Raw genomic sequence first — 27,497 nt, forward strand, 5'->3', positions numbered from 1 at the left:
TTTACAATAATTTATATAATTTGTAATTTATAACACATTTAGTTTGTTGTACGCATGAATTTGGGTCGACAGACGATTGTGATTCAGGAAGGATTCGAGTAAAACTCAAAAATATCACTACGAGACAGAACATACGAATAACACCTACATTTATTGTTCCTGAATGTTATATAATGCTTAAAGCTTAAATCATTAAAGAATTAAAAGTAATAATAAAAACAACGGAAGAACAATTGATATTTGAATCTATGCAAATTTTGTATCAGTTAATTATCTTCTAAATACACATACTACATTTCTACTTTTATTTGACCTCAAAACATAAGTATACACACACATGTATATGCTTCTTTTAAAAATAAAAATAATAGAAGAAAAGAACCACAAGAGATTATGGTTTTTAGAAAAGTTCCATCAGCTTTACTTAAATTTACCGCAAATTAATTAATTCTCTGCTTCTTTCTAAAAATCTCTAATGGGGTTATGATATAGATAGGGGAAAAATTTAATCAATGCTGAGTGATTTTGCATGCTGCAAGAGAATAAGCGGAAAACGACATTACAAGCTAATGAAAACAGGAAGGTGAATTTCTTCGTAAACCCCATAACACGCTATTTGAAAGTAAAAATTTGTTGGAAACAGCGGTAAATACTGGATATATGCTTAAAAATATAAATAGAAAAAAAAATATCCGATAAGCGTTTAACTCTGGCGTATATTTTTCTTCCTCGAGAAAACGAATCACGGAATTTCTCAAATTCCGTTACGGGAAGCCACAATAAAAGAGAAAAAAAATGCAGTTAAAACGAGAAGATACGGCTTTTACCGAGTTAAAAATCACAAAGGTGTTCATTCGGAGTGAGCTTTTCGCTTTTCGCTTTTCGCTTCGTGGAAACAGGCGCGAGTTAACGGTGCCTCGTGCATTTTCACGTTCCTGATGCGTTTTCACATTTCAATATGCCGATTCAATACGCACCGATACGCAAATTAAATACGGAGACTCGAAATATTTGTGCGATAACCGTATCTCGATTTAAAGCAAAATTGTTTTATTTAACTTGATTTTATTTAAACGAATTTTCTACCTGAAATGTATGGAAAAAAGGTTGGAGAACATTTCGAACGTTTTATAAACTGGTGTTTCAGAAAAGATAGAGATGGGTGTATATTATAAATATTTTAAATTAGCATGATATCGCGCGAGAGAACATTTCGAGTATTCTATGATTCAGTTATATACATGGATATGAAAATATAATCGAATAAAATAAACGCACTGTGCGTACTGTACAAATAAATAAATTGAACAATCTTTGATTGCAATGAAATTGCTGTCGTAGTCTCTACTATAGTAATTACTTTAACTGTAACGTCGCTTTAACCCTATCCCTTTTAGTTACAATTTCATATTTCTGTCAATAATTCTATCACACAGATAGTCCTACTGTGTTACGTTATCGTCTTAAATATGAAGTATGGTTTCCATCGTACTTTGCTGGTTCGTAATTCACGTATAGATTTTCTTAAAATGTATTGTTCCCCGAACTACGTAGTACGAAAATGAAAATTTAAGAGGCACGCGACTTAAATTTTGGGGAAAGATAGTCTTCAAGCAAAATTAAAAACGGAAATATATGCTCCAAGAACGATGTTCAAAATCAAACTGCGCATGAATTATTTTTATTTTTATAATTAAAAATTAAATATAATTATATGTTACATATAATAATAATAATGATAATAATAATAATTTTTATTGCAATGGAAAAAATGAGGCATCAACATATTGTTGCTATATTAAGCCTACCTGTTAACGTACAAGGTGGTATACAGTGTAATAGCGATATTATATGTATAATAAAACATTAAAACATTAGAACGTACACAACAAAAGTACACCCGGTCGCACACTCACGTACGCACGCAAATACGTAATCCTATATATACATATACATATATAATATAAATTCATGTTTACATTGAATCTGTTTTAGAGAAATGATAACATCGACCGAATCCAGAAGTTGATGATTGACAGACTGGAATCAGAATCCAAGCGTTGCGATCACGGAAATATATTGAGACCAGGTAAGCAGGGTGGGATAATATTTCGAAAAAATGGAACGCGCGAGAAATATCGTCGCGTGTCGAATACTATTGACATTTCGAGCGAGAGAACGATTGTGCGATGTATCACGGGGCTGACATGATTTCCATTAAAAGTGAGTGCGTCTAGTAGTAAGACTTACCATATGCGAACGATCTTGAATCCAACGCCTGCTGCGAATGTCACTCGCCGGCTGCTTTGTATCATTCATCATATCATAATCTCTCCATTCGCGCGTCTAACCTACTCGTGTCTGTCTCTGTATTAGGTGAAAATTACGACCGATCGTTAGATGTCGACTTGTTTTAATTAATATCGCTGTATTAGTTGGATACAAAACAATAGGCGACCTACGGGCCATTTAATTATATTGAAAAGGTAACGCGGTCGATCACAAACTACGAATAATTATTATTTATAATAGGATCGTAAATAATTACACTAATTTCTCCATTATTTTGGCAGCGTTACATATTAATAATATATTTCTTACGGCATTTACGTTTGTTTAAATATTATTATCGTGCTCGCATTATGTTGGCGTCATTTAAACATTTTTATGTATAATAATGATAATGATACAATCACGACTCCAAAATTTGAAAATTTTTCATTTTTTTATTTTAATTGCATCGTAGTGAAAGAGAATTTAAGTCGCGAGATCAATTCGACTTCTTTGTGTTCCTGCATGGTTCGCAGAAAACAAAATAATTTACGGTGGTTTTTTTTCCCCAAGTATCGCGCAATTCTGATAATTATAGTATTGGCGACAGTAAACAATTGAAAATCAACAGGTTGACAACATAAACTTGCATAATGCATGAATGCGGAAAGATTCAAAGATGACGGACACGCACGATGCACGGACTAATGTTAACCGCACGCTCTCGCACGTGTCGCAGCACACGATTCGCGTTTTCGCGCGTGTACACACGCGCGTAAGTAAACAGCATCCATAGAATGTCTCCGGAGCAATTAACGTCGCAATTAATCTCGCATTGCGATGCTGGCCCGTTCGAGCAGATCGACAAAATCAAACGCGAAGCTTATAGTGTGCCGCCATTAATTACACGAGCAGCATTGTGAATTCAGGCGAGAGTTTCACAAGTTTCATTTATTGTGTCGCCTTACAAAAGGAAGTTACACAGAAGTGTTGCTTGACACGCAAATTGCGTTGACGATTAGTTGTTTTATTAACTTGAATCTTAATTTGCACGCGTAAATCCTTTCAATTATTAAGGCGGAACGATTAAACACATTCAGAGATCTTTCAAAAGCATTCGTCGCAGTTTGATCTATTTAAAAGAGAACATTTTAAATTAATTGACGTTAAGATGGAGGATAAATGGCGAAAAGCTCCGGGAAATTATTTCATCCTTTACAACCTTTACAATTATTAAAAAAGAAAACAAAAAATTGTAATGCAACTTGAAAGAATAAAGACGCGAATAATGTCGCGATGTAGATTATAGTTCACACAGTTACACGAAGTTAGAAGTACTTTTTATAATTCTACTGGTTTACATAATTCAGTTTTACTATTATTCATAATTTTATGGAAAACCTAGATTTTAAACACAGCTCCCGATGAACCAATAAACTTTTTTAGTAGCCTTAGCAAAGTCTCGTGCATTGTCCTAATTATTATTTTAATAAAATTGTTTTAAATATTTTTTCCCAAACTTTCTTATGCAGCTATATATATATATAATGTAATTACCTATACATATATTTTGTAGCTTATTTGATTCAGGATTATAGATACCGAAAAAGCGAAAACGCTGTCGATACTCATACATTTTATATGCTTTTTTTCTTGCATTTTTAGTGTATTTGTTGATGTATCTATTTACTCTTATTAATATTTAATTATAATACTTTTTTCTCGCATTCTCAACAAAGTTATTATACATATGTATATAGCGCGCAAGGGAAATATATAATGCACGGCAGCGTAATTCACGGCTTATACGGATAACGTACGCGATAATATCGAATATTGTTTCAAGTGAATAGGGTAGCCTGCCACCCCGTGTGGCCTACTGTTCGCATACAGAGTCGTGGACCCTTAATATACATGTGATGATACAGCTAAATGCAATTCTATACGGATCTCCAAAACCTAATGGATATCCTATTCCTGTATATAAGCCGCGTGAAGCTCATCGCTAAAAGACCGGCAATCCGGATGACCACGTCAAATTTGGCACTTAGCTTTGAATCACGATCCTGAATGAACAATCCTAATCGTTCGGTGACCTATTATTCTCACCGCCGCCGCTGCGCCGCGCCCTGCCGTTTACGATAATGGCCGATTCACCTGACGTAACGCACAATATATTTAATAATAATACAGCGGGATATGTATAACTGGATCTGTATATCGTGACTGAAATCCCATCGTGCACTAAGGAACCAGATCTATTATTTCCATTCAGCTCTACTGAATCGCGCCAGAGAAATCCATGCGAATTAACATAGAATATTTATATGTACGTTTATGAAACGAATATAGTTTATAAGCGCTCTGCAAATATAAAGAACTTAATGTAAAAACTATCTACGTAGTATCTTTCCGAATCGTAATTAAAAATTTATAAACAGGACTGTAAGGACCCCAAAAAAATAAAAACGTTGGGACAAGATATTTCCCAACCATATTTTTTCTTTGCGCGTCATATATTGACAATAATAATAATTAGTTTGCTGCTTCAGATATCTTCGTCATTTATCTTTATACGCTAACATTTTGATGCAATCTATTCAGGCTGGTGTCCCGAGATTTGGGACAAGATACTATGTTGGAACTCGACAGCACCTGGACAACTAGCTGTTCAGCAATGCCCCTCTTACATCGTGGGTTTCGACGCTCATGTATGTAGTCATGTTAAATTCACCTGGATCGATCCTCGTGTAGATTTTCCGGAAACTATTTCACTGGTAAAATTTTATTTGATGGAATAATGACACCGGAACGAATTAATATTGAGATTCTCGATTCTCTTAGAACTGAGAAACTTAATTAGAACGGTTTCTCGATCTAATAACGCCGCTCTCTGATAGCTCTAAGATCCTCGCGAATCGACGATAAAATCCATTTTTCAGCTTTAAGTGATTGAAATGTCTTCGACACGGTTCGGCGACGTGTCTGAACGACTCCTCGACGAATTCGAGCTCCATTTTTCCTCGTTAGACAAAGCCTCGCTACGCGTCATTTTGTTTTACAACTCTTACGGTCGCGTTTAAATACATATCTTTGCAAATGATCCGCGAATTGAAATTCTACCTTAAACAATATTGATTTGAAACATAATTTGAAGTTAACCTCTATTTCGGTGTGCTCTCTCGTAGCTCGAGAAACAGCGATCTCTCCCGATATTTTTGTTAACGAATAATCATTGTCGAATTGATCGAAGAAATAAGAGGGAGTGCGTCTTTCAGGCATTCACTTCGAAGCAATGCATGCCGAACGGCGAATGGTACTGGAACGCCGAAACCCATAACACATGGACCAACTATACCCAGTGCTATCGAGATTCGCTGGTCACCGTCCTGATGAACATGTCAGACGCGCAGGCAAACAACGCTACTCTCATTAAGGTAAAGAAATAAGACCGTGTGACGACAAGCCAACAGTAGATTAATCCGTTTCGCTAAAAACGTAAGGATAAGTAAATTCGGAACCCTCTTCTTTGCCGGGTTTCCGCGGCACCGCTCGCGCCGTCGCGCGCCGCACCGTGTGGAAAACGACGGAGATGAAAAGATCGATCGGATCACACAGCGACGTGACGTCAGTTGGCTCTACTCATGAGGAAATGAGAGCCGTAAACGACGTTTTGTCCAGCGGGAGGGGGATGCGTCACGACGCTTTGCACTATTCACGGGGACCCCGAGACGTTGCTGCGGAGTTAGTTTCCAGACTTGGACGATAATGAACCGAGCGGGCGAGCAAATGAGCCAATAACTTTGTCGTAACAGTGTTATCGAGGAGATCGGGCGGAAAATACTGGAAAAATTTTTTCATCAAGAGCTCTACGCTTTATTATTAAATCAGACAGAATTCGGACAAATAGCGTCAAAATTAAGGCGTCAGCTTTAAAATCCAAATTAAAGGAAATCCTATTTTTTTAGTAATCACCTATCTTGTCTTTTTATCAACTTTTCAGTCTGTAAAGATTAGTATGTGACGATATATACAGCGAAAAATAACAGAGCAAATAATTTCTCGTTATAATTTTAGAGACGTTTACTAAAATCGCTCAATAATTAAGAGGATTAAATAATTAATATATTTGAAACACAAATTGACAGCTTTAATGCAAATTTAATACAAACTTGACCATAATTTAATACAAGCAAATACGATGGAAGCGTTTTTATCAATGCTCAATGCGTGAATATAGGACGACTATACAGTTTCGTTGAGGAGCTTTCGTAAAGCGACGACGAAATTATAACATAATAGCAAAGGATCTCCTTGAAGATCATAAAGCTAGCATGGAAGGAAATACACATCCGAAGACAAGGAATACCGTCAATATACTGTACAGTAGAGATCTGTATAGAAGAGAATTAGAGAGGTTTATGAAAGCCATAAATTAAACACAATTTCAATTCATAATTTGCTTTGCTAATAGAGATCATATAACGACATTGTTGTGGTAGCTTTGTCGAATAAATTAATTAGGAAAAGTCGCATTTGAGATTGCTTACATGTAAAAAGTCAATTTAATCATTTATTAATGTGTGTGTATACGTCAATAAATTTTCAAAATTATTTATATATATAATTTATAATGATACTTTACAGAAATTAATTTAATTATTGTTATATTAATTTTACAATTAATTACGAACGTGCGTTACCGGTTAATTATTTTATCAATTAAATTCTCATAGGTAAATGGTAAGTCAATAATTAATTATTTCCCATTTAGAACGCAATTGCATGTTGTAGAAATTCTTCCCGATCGTCAAGACCATCTCGAAACTCGGCTACTCAATCTCGCTGTTCACTCTCATCATTGCATTTTGCATTTTGGCCGCCATTAAGTAAGTATATTTATATAAATGTAATCAACACATGATTATAAAACAAGAGGTTTTGTTGCCAACATTTTCGATTCTCTTAATATATAAAAAGACTTAAAAAAATGTCAGATATCTCTTAAAACATTTTATCGTATTTTTATTGTTCCCAATATATCGCGTTGTAAAATAAGAAATTTAACGTCGTGGCTGCCCCTGAAAGAGCAATAAATTTTAGTGTCTTGTTTACGCTGATATAAAATCGCAAATCTTGAAGATCACCGAGATCTTTTCATCGGGGCACGATCAGTTTCGTTTCAAAGTCATATCGTACAATGTCTCATAGCACCGCATAAAGTCTCGCATCTCCTAATGTCCTAATCGAAACGTAATTCGCGTTGCCACGTTCAAGTTTGTCTCCCGTCGGACGTAGGAAATTGCGATGCCCACGGAATATATTGCACATGCACCTGTTCGTCTCATTCGTGATGCGAGCATTCATGGCGCTACTGAAAGACGTACTCTTCGTGTCCGGCATCGGACTGGCGGAAGCCGTGATCAAAGTCAACGAGGGTTACTGGCTGCTCGACGAGAAGGAGAGCAATTGGCAATGTAAGACGTTCACCAGTCTGTGGCAATACTTTATCCTGGCAAACTACTCTTGGATCCTGATGGAAGGTATATATCTGCACAACCTGGTCTTCCTGGCGCTTTTCACCGATTCCAATTCTAGCATCACAGGCTACGTCGTTTTCGGATGGGGTAAGTAAGATTAATCTCAGAAATTACCGTTAATTCTAAAGGATTTTCGCGATTTCAATCACATATCTCTACATTAGTTGTAATTTACTTCGCGCTCTTTAATTAATATAACTATTTTATCATCTTTTAAATCTTTTTGATGCTCGTTATTAAGAAAATATATAAGATAAAAACCTTCTTTAAATAAATTTGAAGAATAAAATATTGACACTTCCTTACTCAGAATTTAATCTGAGATTTAATTATCAAGATTAAAAGGCTTTATATTTATATTCAAAAACGACTGAAGACGATAAAGTCGAATCAATAATTTGTTCTTATTATTTGATTAATCTGCAAGGAGATATTCTTTTGTTTTAATAAACGTTTATATAATTTATCTTTTTATCGTTATTTGTTCTTTAGCGCGTTTAAAGATATTTAAAATATATACTTTGAAATTTTACTAGTAGAAATCAATCGTGTTTAACGTGGAACAAGAGACAGAATATAAGTCTCCTTGGTGTGAGTCTCTTCTGAAGCATCCTGACTGTCTTCGGCAATAAAGGGTAACAGGATTCTCTACAGGGAAATGTAGAATCTTTCAATTTTCAGGAGGAATTCTCAAGAATTCTTGAAAATCACGACGGTTCTAACCGTGATTGTGCAACGATACGAGCAACATCAATAATGACATAATTTCAACTACAAAACTAGGTTTTTTATTATATATATTTTTCTCCCATCTATCTTTCTCAAATAGTCATAAACGAATTTATCTTAAAATTATCTCAGGCATTTTTTATTTTAGTTGTAAATATGTACAATATATTATTTTATATATATGTATACATATACATATTGATATTTTTTAACTCTATAATTTTGAAATTATTAATTCTTAACGGATATTATATAATTTAAAAAATGTATTTGTATCTTTTTCTGTGATTATAAACTTTGGGGGAGAAATCAGAAAACACTTTATACTAAATTATTTACTTCCTCTTGTCGTAGAGAAACTTATTATTATAAGCATAATCCGTTTAATACATTTCTTATGCGATTGTCACAATTTTGCCTTACAGGTTTGCCAGCTATATTTATCTTACCCTGGGTAGTTACGAGGATCATATTCCAGGATAACTATTGCTGGACGACCAACGAGAACTCTCTCTTGTTCCTCTTCATACGGGTGCCCACGATACTCTCTATTTTGGTAAGCATGCCTCGTTGCGCTCGTAATTAATTCAGTCGCACATTAAAATCCATTTGTTCTTATCTGGCTACGCTAGATAAATTTCGTGCTTTTCATCAACATCGTAAGAGTGCTGCTGGTGAAACTCAAGTCTACCATGTCGGAAGAAACGGAAAGATACAAGTAAGCTCTGTGTGTATGTGTAACAAAAGTTATATTTCCGATAGAAAAATACAATATAATTTAAAATATTATTTTTGTTTTGATGAAATTTTTATGATGAAATGGTATATGCATAAAATTATTTTATATATAATTGAATATACATATATGTCTAACATGATAATTAGGCGATGGACTAGAAGCACATTAGTTCTGGTGCCGCTCTTTGGAGTTCACTACGCGTTCTTTATTGGGATGTCGTATAGCATCGGCGTAAATGAGACCGTAGAAGTCGTATGGCTCTTCTGCGACCAGTTGTTCGCATCTTTCCAGGTAACGCGCAATTATTAATAGCACTAATCTACTTTACTGGTCGCCAAACTGCCTTAAAATTATTACGCAAGAAATCGTGCGCTCGTAACGACTTCATCAATTATGTCTCACCAACTAGCTAAGTTGATCAGTGTTGCAAAAATTGAGCTAATTAACCCATAAAGTCAAAAAAATTGAGTTAAACGCGGTATTAGAGCAGATAATTGGATAGATAATTTTATATCTTAAATTTGATACTCAGAAGTGCTGCTTACTAGTTTTATATATCTTTGAACAGTGAAATATTTAAACAGCACAGATGGTAGTTTAGATTTTTTTAACTTATTGTATAATTCCTTCTCTTTCTTTTTATCTCTTACTGAATTTTAATTCATTGCATTCTTTCTCTTAACATGTATTTTTTAACTAATAAAATATAAATTTAATTAACAAACAAACGCATGATTATTGAATGGGGAAAATAAAAAAAACTAAATAAAAAACTAAACTTTTGAGTGGAAGTATATTTAAATGAAATGATTAAATGATGTTTATTACATGTCTCTTTACAATTTATAATATGAAGAATGCTATAGTTTTTTAAAGGTTTGCGTTTGAGACAAGGATCCAAGCTTTTTGCTGGATGAGAATTAAGATTGACGAGCAAAAGAGCGGTATTATCTTTATGTTTCTGGAAGGGCTTTTTCGTGGCGGTGCTGTATTGCTTCCTGAACGGCGAGGTGAGAACCGAAGTATCGAGTACACTTCGTGGTATCAAATGGATACACCGCGGGATTCGATGGGGCCAGAGACCGTCGACGCATTCGGTCAGCACGTGCAGTTGCAACAATGTCGCAAAATCCAGTCGTCGGCACTCGAGAAGGCCTAGATGGTGGAAGTCGCGCTGGAAGGCGCCCTCTTATTTTTTCCAGGATCGTGCCATTCGTCGATCCACCCACTCGATGGCGAGTACACAAGGTGTCCCCTTAAATCCTACGAAACGTCGTGTCCCTTTATGTGTGTCTCGTTCTTGTTAAGTCATGGTGTTTTGGAGCGACTTTGATTGAACTTTAATTAACCTTATCGACGTGATTGCAATCCAACGAATTGACTAAATTTTTCTAACAATAAGTAAAATTCATTCTTTCTGATTTAATCTTTCTCTCCGTATACATTAAATAAAAAATTATAATAACTCTATTTATATCTATATTAAGAAAATGACATAGGCATTACTCGATAATTTAATTGCCAACTAAGTTAATCGAAGTTTGATCGAAGTAACTCTCTTAACTGTTCAAACTGTTTTGATTTTAATTTTCTTTAATAAGTGATTAAAAGACGGTCTACGCTGATATTTAAAAAAAAATGATTACAACTCTTCTGCCAAATTTTTTCCAGAATACTTTAAATAGGCTTTTATTATTTCAGAAATTCATAAAATACGAAAATACGAAACAATTATTGCATTTTTTAAATTTTGTGTAACTTAAATTAGAGCCAGTTTCACCAATGTCGATTAACTGTAACCTTCGATTAAACTCACTCTTCATCTCTTTCTAACTGTCCCCCTTAGAAAGAAACGAAGAGTGAGTTTAATTTTAATCGAAGGCTACAGTTAATCGGAGATGGTGAAATCGGCCCTTAGTCGTTTTTAATCCTTCGAATAAATTATATAAATGATCGATAAATAAATTAGGTATTGTGGTATTTAACTAATTGTAAATCGCTAAACATGTAACGTAAGTAATGGCATAACAGATTTATTTAAAAAATTTGCTATACACATTGATCGACGAGAATGTTAGACGTTAAATAAGTGATACTCGAGGTCCTTCTTCTCTGTCGCCTTAGAAATCCTAAAGTGGGAATATTTCATAGCTATGCTGAAAATAATATAGCATGATACACCGTGAGAGAAGTCAGACGTCGCGACGAGTTGGCGCCCTTAAAATGACTAAATTCGAAGTCAGAGAATCCGGTCGATACCGTTGCTGCAAAGAGGAGCGTTCACTTGAATGCTCGAAATCTACCCGAGTCGCAGCGTTGTGCGGTACGCAACATATTGCAACGTATACGACCCGCAATGCAATTTTGCAGATGTTGGAACGAGAGGAGGTAGTTTAGCGAGCAGCCATGGCTACTTAGAAATTGCTGGTAACGGCCAGCTGCCGACGCAACCAACGACGCAGACTCATCATGCTAATCATACATCACTCATGTGCAGCAAGTACACGGATCAATCGCTGCTCTCTTTCTGCTCGGTGAGTATCATCGTTTTGCACGAGTATCCGCGAGTATCGCGTCCACTACGTAATACCCGTAATCCAGTTGCCGATAAAATACCTTCTCTCTCTCTCTCTCTTTCTCTTTCTTTCTCTTTTTTTTTTCATCGTGCTCTGATACCATTCAACATCGCGGAATAGATATGAGACTGAACGAGAAAGCCGGGCAAGAACAATCAATCTCGAAAGCGCAAACATTTAGAGAGACAGGAAGAAATTTTTTTTCCAATTTGTAATTGTGTAAATAAATCAAATAAAATCAAATAATTAAATCATAAAAAAATCAAACTTTTGTTATTAAACAATTTGATTTTATTACGCTTGTAAATTTATATTTATATATAATTTAATATAGAAGAAGCAATAATAAAATATTTCGTAGGACTTAAAATCATTTTTACGTATATTTAATATATGAGATTAAATATAAGATTTTAATATTGGGTAAAAATACACTCTTTTAATTATTATTATACTGAGAAATATATTTGACATAATTTACCTAACAATTAACAACGGCGATCGTCTGAATGGACAATTAAATTAATTCATTTATTAATCGAAGGTTTATCGTGCAGATGTCCAATGTTTTCTTTTCTGTGATAGAGAGAGAGAGAGAGAGAGAGGGAGAGAGAGAGAGAGAGAGAGGTGATTAATTCCATTTTCCTGACCCAAAGTCGTTTTCTGTTGAATTAGCGAATGATTGTCTTTCTTTTAGATGTCGGATGCGTCGGGGCCGAACGACAAAATCCGTGACCAGCATCGATGGAGCGACTCCGAGTGCTGTCACCTCGCATACGAGTTGCACAATCTACATCAGCACCGCGGACACCCGTGATAACATCCGTATTTCATGATAAAAAGGAAAAAGAACGCATGTTGCTTCTCCCATAAACGTTCAACGCGCATTTAAACGAACCATCGTCCAAAAAGAAAGGGGGGATTTCTAAATCCTGCTATAAATTCTCGAAGAAGCAAAAAAATAGAGAAGGATAAAACAAGTTTATTCTTTCGTTCATTTTCTTGCTCCGTCGCGACTTTGCAAAACGGAGAGACTGAGTTTTTTTCTTTTAGCTCTATTATATCTTTTTTAGGGATATTGTGTCATTTGCGCAGTTGTCCATATCGTATAGATCTTAATTCGTGCAAGTTTATGTGTAGGATAATGTACAGATAATGTTTTTATATTTTAGTATTTTTAGGGATTTGTTGGAATTTCCGATGATCTCTCGTCGACGTACCTCGGTGTTTCGAAACGCGATGCGCCATCCGTCACTTATACCTATAAAACTCAGTTCCACGAAAAATGCTAAACTCGGCACACGTTATAGTATAAATAAATGAAAGCTGCTTGAACTTTGATATAGCCATATCGTCGCGCATCACAAGCCTGTTATCAGCAATTATATTAGAAACTATGTTGTACTGCAAACATCACGTAAACATTAAGACTTAAGACGCTTTTGCAGGTGCTTAATTTAAATACTATGAAAGTTACTCTATTTTTACATATGGCGGAATAGACTCAGGATATCACAATAATTTCCTTCGTTCATTATTTATCGTTAATATCGCGATAAAAGAGTATACGTACATCGCTATTTTTTAAGCGCGCAACAATATAGAAAATCTTGGTCGACAAATTCTAGTTTTCAAGACTACTAAATATATTTAAAAATAATATCTATATGAGATAATCAATGTTTGCAAATTTCTGAGGAAAGCATTGATAGCGCTGCCTATCGTGAAGAGCGTTATCAATTTTAAGATAAGAACGTTTTACTCCAAAAATAAACGTTCGGTAAAACATTTTACCTCGTAAGCTCTCTCACTACGTGTATGTAAATGTGTATATATTTGTATCAAGATCGGATATGCAAATATTTGATGTATCACTTACACAAATCAATTTAATGTATAAATTATGATACATCGATGTAAAAAGAGGATGAATATAATAAATCTTTTATTATCCAATTTCTGTACAGTTCTGTAATCAGGTTTCTACCAAGAAAATCAATTAATTTATTTTGTATTCAAATCGTGCATTAAAAAATAAATATTATTTATCCATCTATACTTTACATATATATTTATACATATATGAAATATTAATGTACGACATACACAAATTCCCTGTAGCACAGTACTGACTTAAAAATTATCTGTACATGGGAATGTCACAACGCTTATAACACTCCCTTGAGTGGCAACGATGGCAGCCAGGAAGAAGTATCGTTCTTTAACTGATCATATTTCAACTTGTTTACAATGATGCTAGTCACAATCTTCTCTACGTCGTGCGTTTGCCCATAGTAATCCACGAACAAGCCCTCTGGGTCTACCAAGTATATAATGATCGTGTGATCCACCTAGAAAAAGGAAATGCAGTATCGCAAAATCGATGATTACTAAATCGTTTGTATGATCTTATATGATTATTAAATTGCTTTTAATTTATGATATACTAACAATATAGTCGTCATCCTGGTCTTTAGGGCCATTACTATAATAAACTCTGTACACCTTGCATGCTTGTCCAACTTGTTCGATACTGCCAGTGAGACCAATGATCTTATCGGAGAATTCCTTGAGGTACTTGCCGACAACGGTGGGTGTATCTCTGTCTGGATCCACTGATATGAAAATTGGTTGTATCTTCAAATTGTGTTCTTTCTCTGCAAAAGCAGAAATAATGTACTTTATCGGCCCACACATACAAGATACAAGAATTCGGTAGTAAGTAATAATTTTTAATTATTATAATCGATTTAAATCTAACACTTACCAAGAGTGTTTACCACGTTTACCATCTTTTCAATTTCATCGGGACAAACATCTGGGCAGTGCGTAAATCCAAAGTATATCAACACCCATTGCCCCAAGAAATCATCAGACTTCACTATCTTTCCCTCTGTATTCACCAACTCGAATTTGCCACCAATCTTAGCTTTGCCCAACTGTCGTCTTCTCTCCCGTGCCAAGGTCTTATCTTTTTCCTCTCTAAGGTGATGCAAATATAACACAAAAGCAGTACCGATAATACCGGAAACTGTCAAACTTTTCCACGTAATTGGTGATTTCTTTTTTATTTTTGTCGATTGCTTAGGCAAGCTAGACTGTTGACGTAATGCACTTGATGTATTTATGTATCTAAACTGAATAAACAAAAAATCATTAATTAAACCTAAAGAAAACTTCATAAAAAATTTTTTATATATTAAAGTTTACTACTAGAAAAAAAAAGAATAATTTTAAACAATTTTTAATTATTTAAAAAACACTAAACATAAGATCTACAAGCAATATACTAATTATAAGTTGATATAATCATATGATCCATAATTTACATATGTCTTTTAATAATGTTGATATTTTCATAGCATTTATAATCTGATTTTCATCAATATTTCAAATAAAGACTATGAAGCTTTCATTTTTAATATAAAAATTAATAAACAAATATATCTGTAAGTTAACAGTATGCAACCAGGGTGTAAAATATTATCGCTGTTTCAGAATATTAACATAGAGTAGATTTTTCACGAAAAATTACCTTTGTAAAGACATTGTAATTCCTATTTAATAACGCAACGGATCTTGATAATAATGTCGACATTGCACTGATCGAAATAAACTTTTTTCGAAGAAGAGGTTATGTCACCGATCACTGCCGGTCACCGCTGGTCACCGCGCTCCGACGTGCTCCGAGCTCCGAGCTCCGACGTACACAGGTATTCAAAGAACATTATATATGAAAAGAGATGTCGCCATATTCCAGTAGTGTTAATTTTACCATCGATGGTAAATTTATCGGAAATCGAAAATCAATGATCAATTTTGAGTAAATTTGTTTTATTTAATGTTAGTAATTAAAAGTTATGCCGGATAATTATCAGATAAACTCATTAATAACTTTCGTTCGTTTGTAATTTCTTTTCCTACCTACTTTTTCAATCAATGAAATTATTAATTCTCGAAAATTGACAAAGTATCACAAGAAAATTTGATCTAAAAAAATTTATATATATATATATATATATATATATATATATATATATCTGTATATACATAATTTATTATCTGTCCCACGTTTGCGAAAATAGTAAACGATAACAGAGAGCGTTCTGAAATATAAAAATAAAGAAACACTGTCTTTCTCAATATACACTTTTCGAGCTATAAAATCAAAATGTTTATTTAATTACAATCATTATTGCTTACATGCATACAATACATTTCTTATGCCTCTCTTTTGTATAATTTTGTATATAATTAAATAATTGAATTAATTTGACTTTCACACTATTGAATTCATTGACGCGCACACGCGCTCATTGCTTTATTCCATGATATACAAAAAAAGTCACAATTACAAAAATGTATCAACGTGCGAAGCGTGATGTCTAGGCAACAGATGATGAATTTTTTATAGGTACTGTATATTTACAGATACATATCCCAAGTTATAGAGGTATACCCGAAAGGTTCAAAGGATACTGGTGAGAATCGGATATTAATGATTGAAATAGCATTCACATACATCAATATATAAGTTTTAACCCGAAGTTTCTTTGCTCTGCTTTTGCTGAATCATTTCTCTAATCTCATTTTCGCTTTCCTTTAAACTCCGCTGCAGGTACGTTTTGTTATTTTCTAGCGTCTTGATCTTCTCGTCGGACATTTTTATTCTAATTTCCAAACCGTCCTTAATGTTACTCATGTTATCTAGGAGGAACATTCGACCGACAGACTCGTACATCCTCGTGTCTCCAGGGAGGCTGGTAATTTCCTTTGTAGTGAGCTCTGCCCGCTGTTTCGTACGCCGCAGCTTCTCAATTTGTATATCAGCCAGTTTTAACTTCTGCTTAGTGTCTACCATCTTCTCGTGCAGCTTTGAAAAGGCTTGCTTCAACTCCTCGTCCAATACCTTCGACATCCTCGATTATTACAGTGTCTTCTATGGATAAAATTACTAAATGTCCTGAAAATATTTTAGTAGAAAGAAAGTTTGTATTTGATCGATTCCATTTGATCTTTATGCTAATATGACTGTATTGCATCCAAATAAAAGATCAAAGATCAATTTTTAATATATATACTTATATATATCATATATAGACTGACACTTTATATCTTATGTTTATGTTAGTAGTGGTTGGAAATTGCTTTTACTTCAAAACAAATGAAATAAGAAATTGGCCAGAGTTTTGACTCCTTACCTCAAATTCCTTCTGTGGCAACGTCGTGAAATGTATTTTGTTGTATAATGTTCCTAACCATATACGTCAACTACTGCCTGAGGTTTCTCTCCGGTAATACAGACATGAAGTGAGTCACGTTCCGATTATCGAGGCCAGCGAGTATATCGATATATTCGATACATTCAAACTTCGTCCAATCCTAACCTAAATTACAATCTAACCTAATCTAACATTGAAAGATTATAAATAAATTGTAAATAAGAGGAAAGGCTTACTGCAGCGAACGTCTCTAAAATTGGAGTAAAGTTTGTAATTGAAATATTGATATTTATTCATCAATTGACAGTTGTTATTTATCTTTTGTAACATTATTATATCGATTAGGCAAGTTGCGATGCGAAGAGGTTAGGAAGAGGTCAGCCGCTGTTTCTTACAACTTACGATAATAAACAATGGCATCATCACCAACAACGTCGCCGTCAAAGTGTCAAACGTCATGGGAGCCACACCGAATCACACATATCAAGCCGTCCTTCGACAGTCACGAAATGACTCTTGCGTGTCGTAAGGATCTGTGGCACAAGTTCATCGTCTTCGACGGCGCCCTGTACAGGCGAACCGATGTTCTGCGCGCCGTTATAACCACCTGCGAACCGGCGCTCCTAGTACCGATTATGTACGCCGTCGAGGACAAGAACAAAAGCACGTTCCTCGCAAAATGTGCTAGCAACGCCATAGAGAACCTTGTGAAGCAGGGACTGTGTATAACGCTGCCGGGCGGCCAGGAGCTGCACATGGACATCGTGTTGGGATACCTCGGCGCGCAGGAGTTGCAAGTGAACACGAACAAGATTATAGCGGCAGCCCTGCACACCAGGTACGAGCCGGTGAAGAAGATATTCAATCTGGACGACTTTGAAAACGAGAAGGCACTGGGCTCGATATTCTGTCCCATTTCTATACCGAAGATCTTCGATCTGGTCCTACGTTGCAGCAAGACAGGTATCAGCAATCGTGATCCCCAACAATTACGACTGCCTGTTCGTGAGTTGAGTCTGAGATACAATAGGCTCACGGCTATCATCCTGTTTGACAAGTTCTTCAATTACCACCTGACCAAATTGGACTTGAGACACAATCAGATCTTGGATGTGGAATATCTACGTTATTTCTGCGAGTTCAAGATAAGCGAACTTTGGTTGGACGGGAATCCACTGTGTACAAAGTATACCAATTCCCAAGACTACATACAGGCTGTGAAGAACGTTTTCCCGCATTTACAGACACTAGACGGAGTCGTCATAGGAATGGAGAAGAAATTTGTGCCAAGCATACAAAGTAATTATCTTAACAATGGAACAAAGATTCCTCTGATCAAGCAATTTATCAAGCATTTTTTCACGTTATACGACCAAGAAGATAGAATAGTTATGAACGGCCTGTATGATAAAAATGCATTCTATTCCATGACATTAGGTAGCATAACGAATCATTTACATAAAGAGATCGTCAAGACATTTTCCACAAACAGAAATTTATTGAAGTTTGTCGATTACGCCAAGTATCACGAATTCCTATTTTGGGGACCTGAAAAGATAATCACTGCCCTTCAACGGCAACCACCGACAATGCACAATTTCAAAACATTTCATATTGATTTGTTATACGAAGAGGAAAATTATATAATCATCTCCGTGCAAGGATTGTTCTCATATCGATTATCAATCTGTCCGCCTATGCTGTTTAACAGAACTTTCATTATTATACGAAAAGAAGACAATGAATATTGCATTGTTAACGATCAATATTACATTGATGGTACACCCGCCAATGTGATTAATGAAGTGAAATTTGATCCAAGACCCGTGCCTAAATTTACTCCAACAGTACTCAGTGTAACAGAAAGGGAACAACTGATTAGATTTTTACGTGAGCTAACTACAATGAATATTGGATATTGCTACAAATATCTCCAAGATGCAGAGTGGGATATAAGAAGTGCAATCACTACATTTACAAAAAATTACTCAGTCAATGATGTCCCTCCAGAAGCTTTTCAACGAGACACATAATTATATTAGACTTTGATAATACTTAAAAGAGAATAGTATTGTATAAAAAAATACATGTACGTTATTGGTAAAAAAAGAATACACAAAATTTTGTTCTTATTTATATTTAAATAATTAAATTACTAATATTTTATAATATATATATAAATGATCCTTTCTTATAGTTTAAACATATTGGAAGGAAAGAGGTAAAAGATCTTCCGCCGTTCTATTTTAATTGTAAAAAAAAGTCTTATGCGTATATTATGCGTAATATTTACAGAACTAATAGACTAACATATTAACAACCTTGCTGTGTATTTAACAGAGCAATAGTCTTAGTGATGTAAGGTATCGTATTGACGCTTGAATTTACCCCTAACTTGAACACCCTCTGCATCAACGGTAAAGCATGTTCTGCAATGTAAGAGAAAGAGAATTTATGAGAGTTTAATAATGAAATTATTATCATACTTAAATATGAAAATATGTAAGTCCGTTTGTTACAGCAATCGTTTTTACCTTGCATGCACAACACGATATCCGGTAGTTTTTCTAAAGCTGACATAAGAACATCCGCTCTGTGACTGTCCAAGCATCTTTGAAACGCGGACAGTATATTCGCTTTCGATGCGGGACGATGTTTCAATGCTCTAGCGAGTAGATTGTGAGCGAGCGTTCTGATGTTGCCCTGTGGCGATACAAGCAGTTCGGCTATGTTGTCCGTTATAGGTTCTAAAACTGAAGGTTTTCGCGACGACACGTGCTCGATCTCTTGAAGTGCACTGAGTACATCTACAGAGGATGGAACAATCATTAAAATCATTTTCTCGTATTATATCAGAATATTTATGATACTAAAGATTAAATGCTTATATAGATGTCGCTTATACAGAGAGACAAACAAATCTCTTTTCTTTGTATTAATTGAATAATTTTATTAATTATAATTAAAATGAGGATTTTTAATAAAGTTACTTCTCATACCTTCACCGTGCAGCTTGGTGAGCGTAGCCAGCAGCGATTGCCAGTGTTGCGGAATAGCGGGTTCCGAGGGATATGGTGTAGGAGTTACAGTGATTAAAATATCATCTACATCTTCTCCTTCCCTTGGTATCGGTATCCCTGATACGAGTGTTCTCAAAGCTGGTACGTTAGAATAATTTACCTGCAACTCACTATATACACACATATAAACTATATAAACATATCACAGGTGTAAATCATTTGCAATGTGCATAAAAATAAAAAATAACTTACTGTAAAACATGTGCGTGTTTCTGAAGATATTTCAGTGCCCGTTGTGGATCATGTGATATGTATGACTGTAATAATGACACAAATCTGTTGAGCAAGGAGACGAGATCTTTTATATGTCCATAATACTGTAAATAAAATCGTATTCATAAACATATTAGAATAGTCTAGTTAAATGTCAAAAGATAAAGTGACAAGAAACAACAAGATGCATTGAGAAAATTTTATGGTAATTAATAAAGATTGTAAATAATTTAGTGGTTTTTTTCATAATGCAATTTTTAAACTAAATTATTTAACAATCGCGATTTTTCTTTATACGTAACATATTACTGCCTCAAATCTGTCATTTTTTTTTCTTTAAACTTTATCTTAATACTGTGCTCGCGTATCGTTACAAAAAGTGTCATTATAGACAAATCGTGATACCTGAAAACATTGAAAGTAATTTTCCAAAGTATTCTCCAACGCAGTTTCGTGTTGCTCGTTAAACAGATGCGGCTGCAATAGTTCTAATAGACCCATAACTTGCGAGAAAAGGTTTAAATGGTGACCGGATCTAAATTGACCGAAATCAAGATAACATCTTCCCATTAAGGAGGACGCCAACATTGGCAATTGTCGCAACACCAATATAGGATGCACCGCAGCCATTTTTCTCGCGCAGAGTTCGAATTCCTGAGACTTGGAATTCCAAGACTTTTGTCTCGGAGTCGCCGCCAGAGCCGTCAACAAGGAGTGGCTCATGCAATCGAGCACCGAGCCCGTCCAATCGGTTATCCTCGAACCGTTTACGAACTTGCTCGCTTCGAAGGTGTTGAGGTAGCAAATGACTTTCGGAATCTTCATGTACATATGCAACAGAAACTGATGTGCCATATCCGCTGAGTCTACGCTGAAAGTTAAATACAATCATTTACTCGAATGCATTAAAGCAACAAATGTTAAATCGTGTGTTGCAAAATATATACGATCGCACAATTCGTACTTAGCATTATCCATCATACGTCCCGCTAAATAGTTAACCACATTAGAAATCAGGCCGTCTTCGGTGGATATGCAATGTAACAGTAGATCAAGCCTGATATCCATCCTCGCTAAAGCGGCATTTCTGTTCTGCATTTTACAAATAATAACGGCTTCGGACACTAGGTATGCCACTAGATTAAGTAGCTGTCGTTCTTCCAACAGCAGAATATTCTCAGGAACGTAATGCTTCGGCGTGAACTTGTCCCGGCCTTGCCACAGCTTAGGATTGCATGTCAAGGCCCATAAAAAGTCCAGAACAGCAGTAGGGTCGTATCTACAAACACATTATATCCGCAAATATAAATATAAATATAATTATAAAAAATATATGCTGATTAAATCGATTTAGGAAAAAAATTATATTTGTAACAGAGAATATAATGAACAATGAGAAGATTAACAAAACGGAAGAGAAGAGTGTTCATTTCCGTTTTACTCACCCGTCATCACATTTGTCTAACAAGTGCCCGACACATTTATACAAAGTGGTCCAACTTGCTCGATGCGTCAAGAGCGTTAACAAGTAAGGTCTACAGGAATGCGAGCTCACGACATTCTTGTCAATGTTAATGTGCACCTTCGTCTTTCCGAATAGCAGCTTCATTTGGAGATTCGGACAAGTGCCGATCAGCTCGGGTTCCACGGAGGCCAGCCAATCGATCAGCAAACCTGTGCGAGGTTTCAATGCGCCTTCGTTACTATCGCTGACCAATAATCTTGCCATAGCCTCGACTAGGACGTCGTTTTTTTGTTGCTTCAGACAGAGATCCAGCAATCTTCGGCCCACACGTTCCAGATTCACAGGATCCGTGCCCTCCAGAATCGAGCCAGGGCTCTCGCCACGGCTCTGCATTAGCATCGACAGTTCCGCGCGTTGCGGTGTTTTCGTCAGCTGCACGTTAGCGAAATCCCGCAGGATTGACAGAACCGGTGCTTTTACGTCGCCTATCAGTGATATCAAATTCAGACACATATTACGCGCCAGTTCGATCACGTGCTTCGATGTCAACGGCTTCTTAAGCGGCAAAAGTATCACGCGCATCAACGTGCAAGAATACTGCGGCATATGCACAAGCGAGGCCAGGAACTGCTTGACTTGCATAGAGCTGAGAACGCTACATATGTGCTGTATCGCCAGCACAACCGCGCCGCTCTCCTTTACGCACGATCTCTGCAGATCCTTCGCCAGGGTCTTGTGCAAACGCCGATAAGCATCCATTTTCTGATTAATCGGAATACTCTCGATGAAGATCCGGTTTATCAAGTGGGGCACGTCGGTCTTCACGGAGCATTGTATGACGGACTGCTTTTGCACCGTGGCACTGACTGGCAATGGCTGCTGCAGTCTCCCGATCGACATAATGCTCTCGTCTGGCAATTGCGGTTCGATCAACTGCAATACTTGAACGAACACCAGTCCACCTGTGGCACCCCTTCGGTGTTGCACCTCGACTAGTTGTGCCATGTATGTTTTATCCAAAACCGCTTCACCAACTGAACTTGGATCGATCTGGACACCTGCGTCAAGCGTATGAAGCAACTTACTCATTGACGATACCGGTATCCCAAAACTTTGGATAAAAAGTACCAATTGCTGAGGTTCAAGATCCTTTAAAGCTGCGTCGACTAAACGAGGCACGTTACTTCTGATCATTCGTAACTTGAGCCAATCAGGTATAAGCAACGCTTCCTCGCTAGTGTCCACGAGAAAGGCCTTTGGTGGTTCCGTTAAGGGAAACCATGTTTCCAGCAAACTGTTGAACAACGGATCATCCTCGGACGTATCGTATGTCAATAATATAATCATAGCATGCACCACCAAGATGTGCATAGTGCACTCCTCGCCGTTGCTCCACTGAACTAGAATCTGATCTTGACTTTCAGACCATTGGTAACCTTCCCCCCTAGGCGATCGAGCTTTCTCAAGATAGTTACAGAAGATTGCCATGAAGGAGTGCAATGTTTGTTTGGCTTGCAGATTATCACTTTCCGGTTGAGGCAGAATGGCTGCGATAATGGTGCTACGTTCAACGACCAATTGAGAGATCTCGTTGGCTAAATCAGTCAAGTCGGGCAAATCATCGTCGGCGGTATGCACAGCCAGATACGATATATAAGTATGTACAAGATCCGGACTGTTCTCAACCTGACAAGCGCCACGTAGTGCTGTGGAAACCAGTGAACGTACAGATAAGAAGTGTGGTATCGACGGCAATTTTCGGAGAAGCCAGGTCTCCCTGAAAAAAAAAATATATTGTTAAAGTTAAAATATTATTAAAGTATTATTAACAGTTTCTTTTCTCAGTGTACCTTTAAGAACATACTTTTCGTTTTCTCCATCCACGTCCATACTCTCATCCTCAAGGGGTATCGAATCTAGAACCATCTTAAGTCCAGTGATCGCTTGGACGCGGCTACCACTCTGCTGGCTGCTCAATCTCCTTAAGAAATATTCCAAGACCTCAAAAGCGTGCTGTTGATCTTGATTCGGATCGGTTAGCAGTGTCTGAAGGTGAGCCAACAACTGTTTCTGCCTGGGCTGTTTTTCAACTGTCTGTGGGCTGGTTGACAACAAGTATTCGCAAAGGCACTGCACTGGTAATTGACTCAGAGAACCTTCGCTGTTCTGCACCAGGTCTGCCAACCAGGGCATACTCTGCGATGTGCTCTGTTGTTGTCTCTGAATGATATCCAACAGGAAGTCCGGTTTACGTGATCGACAAAGCAGATGGCCTAGTCTGTGAGACGTATTCAACGACTGTATCTGTTCGAGCACGGCTGGCGGTGGTCTTCTAGCAATTCCCGTCGGTGCCATGGTAATCAACTGCGACAGCAGGAAACTATTTTGTTCGGATAGCTGGATTCTAGTCGACGCTGCGGCCAAATGCGATTCGTACTCCAATATCTCTTGTTTCTCGATAGCTTCAACCTGCAGTTCCTTCGCACGTTCTTGTTCTATGATCTCCGGTAGGGCCATAGTGGGCGGCGGATACGAGAAATGACTGCAAGACGAATGTTTTATTAAAAACACGTAGCTAGTCATATGACCAAAATATTTATAGATGATTTTTAATATTTGTTAAACTCACTTTGTAATACACATTTCCATCAGTGTCCTCAATATAGAATATTCCCTCCATCCTAGTGCACCAATTGTGGACGGATTATGCGCAGCCAAAATTAATAACATTATCCATCCTTTCCAATAGAGATTAGCTATCGCCAATGTTGGTGGCCTGTATCTACAAAACGAACGTATAATAGTATATATCAGTACATATCAACTATAAAGATAATATATACGTGCAGACTTACCCAGCAGGTATGTTTATTGTTCCCGGTGGTTGATAAATGCTAAGCTCAAAAATAAGTTTGATTATATCCATTTTGTCGATTTGTAACATCGGGAAACTCTCCGTTGAATTGGCCGCTGCTCGCCGTATCAATTGATCAGCCAAATCCAAAGTTTCCGAATGAGTAATGCCGTTGTCCTATAAATAAAAATAAAATGAGTGAATGAGGACCATCTCTAAACAGAATCGCTTTACAAACAATAAGTCTAACTTATTGTTCACTTACCTTCGATAAACCGATATTTAGCAATATCAACAACGTATTTTGCAACAGGGGAACATCGGATACAAGTCGTATGTAGAACACTCTGTCCGACTCTGGTGGCCAATTGTCCAGTTTATAATAATGTTCGGGAGACTCCAAGAGCAAGATCTTGTGCATTGCGTGCAACAGTTCGTTTCGTCCAACGGCGTACATCTGCTGCGCCGAATCCTCTAGCCATAGCACAGTCTCGTCCTGTATCATGGCTACGAGATTTTGAAATTGATGTAGCAGAGCTACGTCTTTTTTATCTGCACGTTGCGATAGTGTCCCCGCTTCTTTTACCTGCGGACTTATCGCCAGAAGCATGCACAGACACAGTAAATCCACTATCGACATAAACATACGATCCTTAAATTCAAATGTCAGCAACTTTTGAGCTATGTCCGGTCGTTGGGACATTAACGTTCGAATGAAAGCGATCAGATTGATATCGTGCCGACATACGCGTACAATTTCCCTGAGCAATGCGCGTAATGGCCTCAAATAATCCTCGCGATTCATCAATAAATCTTTAAAGATCTCCGCGAGCAATTTTGCCGCTTGCTCGGGCAAGGTCTGGAACATTATACCCAGCATGGGCATATTATTTGGATTGCGCGCATTCGATAATTCATTGTAAATCGTGTGCTTCAATATGGTAGCTAAATTCTCGGGATGCAATCCGATCAATTCTTTGACGCCGTTCAAGTACAGATTGATCACAGCTTTCGTTTTCAATCTCATCTTAACCAGTTGGCTTATGACCTCGACGTCTCTTTGAGTATGAGACGTACAATTGTAACAAATGTAAATGAGCAGTTCCTGCGCGGGTCTCATCAATTTAGGATTGTGCAACCACACCTCTAGTCTCGGGACAACGATGTTTCTAATTTCAACCAACCCACATGCTGAGGAGAGCAGCTTCAAGAAATTTCTCGTTATAGTCTCAACCTGACGTCTGTTTAGTTGCTCCTTTACAGCTTCCAGTACTATGGATTCTATATTCTCCACGCAATGGGCGTACCGTGGGCCTACTGGAAACTCTATTTTCTCCTTATCCCCAGACAACGATGTCGTTGATGTCGCCGGATCCTCATCATCCACTACAGATGGGCTTGGACAATCCCGCTGCATTAGTACCGGGAATTCTGGCTGTAACACAGACCTGGGTGGATGTCTCGTATTAAAACCCGTTAATATGTTGTCGACAAAGCCCTTGCATTCTTCGTGGTCAACCCATACACGCTCTCCAAGAGCATCCTCGACGTACAGCTGTAGAAATAATATAAAAAAAAGTCAGTTAAAATATCAAAATTCTACAAGCAATATAAAAGAATGCAAATGAATATTACCTTCACAAATACTTCCGGCCAGTTCTTCTTGTCGTGAAAACCTTTCATCAAGAGATTCGCAGCGAGTACAGGAACCAATGGACTCACTTTACTCTTATAGCTATTTTGATTATTTTGATCCCTCCTTAGGAGGGACGATAATGCGTGTAGGATGCAATCATTTGAGAAAATGGATGGGCGGATTTTGGCTAGATACAACAAGCCCATATAAAGTAACGTATCAGGCTTCCATCTCTGATTCTTCAGCGTCTTAATAGCGCCACATATTATCCCGATAACTTTGTCGCCTTCGTCATTGTCATTAGCCTCAAGTGCCATAGGCACAAAGTCTGCAGGATCGGTGTCTATAACTAAAACTTCCCATGCTTCCGCGGTGGAAGAAGGCTGTCGTTGATGAGAGCCGACATGAGCTAACTTAGGTTTCTTCTGTGGAACGTACATGAATGACGATCCAGACGGAGCCTCCTTCTTCCGATCATTACCTACAAAACGGTTTGTGACAATAGATAAACAATAATTTGCAATTGTGAGAGTATCAAAGCGACAAGTTATTTACCAGAGGATGTAGAGCTGCCGCTTGGTTTGGAATGGATAACACCTGGTCGGCTTTTAGAATCAGAATTATCGTTTCGTGAACTCTTTGCTCCCAATACGAAAAAGTCGGAAGGATGCTGAGCAATTTTATTTTTTGCTGCTCTACCAATCCCAGTCTTTCCACGTTCCATGATTATTTTTCTCTGATCTAAAATATAAAAGACTATCTAAATTGTAAAACAAAAAAATCTATAGAAAGTCTACAAGAATATTTAAGACATTTTTATAGATAAGTATAATTATAATAAATATAACAATATAAATATAAAATATAACAATGTTGCAGGAGTATCGATTAAAAAATAGTTGGGTTGTGTTTACTGGAAATAGATTGTAAGTTCTAACCTAAAATCTCATCAATGTCTAGAAGAAATTATTTTCACGAAATAAATCCTGCGTAAAGATAGAGAAATTAAATATTTGTCATATGTTTAAATTAACCGACTACAATCCCACACATGTCTACAATTGATCGACAAATCAAGACCCTGCTGCACTGCAGGACCCGCTCTTGCCCGTTCTTCCGCAGCTGTTTCTCATTTCTGTTGATTACATTGCACCATTTGCACCATGTTACAC

At 36.8% G+C, this 27,497-nt stretch overlaps 5 protein-coding genes across 13 annotated transcripts in view; 2 read left to right on the forward strand and 3 right to left on the reverse strand.

Annotated features, from left to right (window-relative positions):
• LOC112453636 (secretin receptor-like) overlaps window positions 1-13,811 on the forward strand; it is a 42,968-nt gene extending 29,157 nt beyond the window's left edge. For 4 of the 7 annotated variants that reach the window (XM_025014489.1, XM_025014488.1, XM_025014490.1 and 1 more), the window contains 11 exons: window positions 1,996-2,089; window positions 4,876-4,982; window positions 5,550-5,708; window positions 7,066-7,160; window positions 7,549-7,898; window positions 8,966-9,096; window positions 9,173-9,258; window positions 9,426-9,570; window positions 10,248-10,527; window positions 11,650-11,813; window positions 12,553-12,672. In XM_025014489.1, coding sequence (XP_024870257.1) covers window positions 1,996-2,089; window positions 4,876-4,982; window positions 5,550-5,708; window positions 7,066-7,160; window positions 7,549-7,898; window positions 8,966-9,096; window positions 9,173-9,258; window positions 9,426-9,570; window positions 10,248-10,527; window positions 11,650-11,813; window positions 12,553-12,672 — 1,731 coding nt within the window. Of the gene's footprint in view, window positions 1-1,995; window positions 2,090-4,875; window positions 4,983-5,549; window positions 5,709-7,065; window positions 7,161-7,548; window positions 7,899-8,965; window positions 9,097-9,172; window positions 9,259-9,425; window positions 9,571-10,247; window positions 10,528-11,649; window positions 11,814-12,552 lie in introns of those variants that run through there. The other 3 variants (XM_025014492.1, XM_025014493.1, XM_025014494.1) reach the window with 3 other exon arrangements.
• Window positions 13,786-15,552, reverse strand: LOC112453638 (protein SCO1 homolog, mitochondrial). The gene is made up of 4 exons (XM_025014495.1): window positions 15,391-15,552; window positions 14,623-14,992; window positions 14,307-14,512; window positions 13,786-14,206 (listed from the first exon to the last, which is right to left on the reverse strand). Exons 1-4 carry the CDS (start codon window positions 15,451-15,453, stop codon window positions 14,024-14,026), a joined length of 822 nt encoding a protein of 273 aa, XP_024870263.1. The 5' UTR covers window positions 15,454-15,552; the 3' UTR covers window positions 13,786-14,023.
• Window positions 15,553-16,005: 453 nt separating this feature from the next.
• Window positions 16,006-17,160, reverse strand: LOC112453628 (prefoldin subunit 1). Its single transcript, XM_025014476.1, has 2 exons — window positions 17,057-17,160; window positions 16,006-16,818 (listed from the first exon to the last, which is right to left on the reverse strand). The coding sequence occupies exon 2, from the start codon at window positions 16,771-16,773 to the stop codon at window positions 16,393-16,395; it is 381 nt and encodes a 126-aa protein (XP_024870244.1). The 5' UTR covers window positions 16,774-16,818; window positions 17,057-17,160; the 3' UTR covers window positions 16,006-16,392.
• An 86-nt stretch (window positions 17,161-17,246) lies between these two features.
• On the forward strand, window positions 17,247-19,190 carry LOC112453627 (nuclear RNA export factor 1-like). Of its 3 annotated transcripts, none has more exons than XM_025014472.1 (2): window positions 17,247-17,343; window positions 17,423-19,190. In XM_025014472.1, the coding sequence occupies exon 2, from the start codon at window positions 17,491-17,493 to the stop codon at window positions 19,108-19,110; it is 1,620 nt and encodes a 539-aa protein (XP_024870240.1). In that variant the 5' UTR covers window positions 17,247-17,343; window positions 17,423-17,490; the 3' UTR covers window positions 19,111-19,190. The 3 variants fall into 3 exon arrangements, with proteins under 3 accessions (XP_024870240.1, XP_024870241.1, XP_024870243.1); XM_025014473.1 differs by having other exon boundaries at window positions 17,258-17,347; XM_025014475.1 differs by having other exon boundaries at window positions 17,258-17,338.
• Window positions 19,191-19,316: 126 nt separating this feature from the next.
• Window positions 19,317-27,466, reverse strand: LOC112453626 (integrator complex subunit 1). The gene is made up of 14 exons (XM_025014471.1): window positions 27,264-27,466; window positions 26,881-27,066; window positions 26,325-26,806; window positions 24,955-26,244; window positions 24,691-24,866; window positions 24,465-24,617; window positions 23,700-24,377; window positions 21,816-23,612; window positions 21,335-21,649; window positions 20,776-21,241; window positions 20,350-20,474; window positions 20,077-20,267; window positions 19,612-19,884; window positions 19,317-19,506 (listed from the first exon to the last, which is right to left on the reverse strand). Exons 2-14 carry the CDS (start codon window positions 27,047-27,049, stop codon window positions 19,391-19,393), a joined length of 6,231 nt encoding a protein of 2,076 aa, XP_024870239.1. The 5' UTR covers window positions 27,050-27,066; window positions 27,264-27,466; the 3' UTR covers window positions 19,317-19,390.
• Between the last annotated feature and the right edge of the window lie 31 nt (window positions 27,467-27,497).

Source organism: Temnothorax curvispinosus, unplaced genomic scaffold (genome assembly GCF_003070985.1).
Source record: "Temnothorax curvispinosus isolate PA1 unplaced genomic scaffold, ASM307098v1 QBEX01004550.1, whole genome shotgun sequence".
NCBI lineage: Eukaryota > Metazoa > Arthropoda > Insecta > Hymenoptera > Formicidae > Temnothorax > Temnothorax curvispinosus.

Coding starts and splice junctions, on each gene's coding strand:
- LOC112453626 (XM_025014471.1), bottom strand. CDS start 27,049: ATGGAACGTGGAAAGACTGGGATTGGTAGAGCAGCAAAAAATAAAATT. Junction 23,613..23,699: donor GTGGATGGAGAAAACGAAAA/GTATGTTCTTAA, acceptor TTTTTTTTTCAG/GGAGACCTGGCTTCTCCGAA. Junction 19,885..20,076: donor CACCAAGCTGCACGGTGAAG/GTATGAGAAGTA, acceptor CATCCTCTGTAG/ATGTACTCAGTGCACTTCAA.
- LOC112453638 (XM_025014495.1), bottom strand. CDS start 15,453: ATGTCGACATTATTATCAAGATCCGTTGCGTTATTAAATAGGAATTAC. Junction 14,993..15,390: donor ATTACAATGTCTTTACAAAG/GTAATTTTTCGT, acceptor TTGTTTATTCAG/TTTAGATACATAAATACATC. Junction 14,513..14,622: donor AAACGTGGTAAACACTCTTG/GTAAGTGTTAGA, acceptor CTGCTTTTGCAG/AGAAAGAACACAATTTGAAG.
- LOC112453628 (XM_025014476.1), bottom strand. CDS start 16,773: ATGTCGAAGGTATTGGACGAGGAGTTGAAGCAAGCCTTTTCAAAGCTG.
- LOC112453627 (XM_025014472.1), top strand. CDS start 17,491: ATGGCATCATCACCAACAACGTCGCCGTCAAAGTGTCAAACGTCATGG.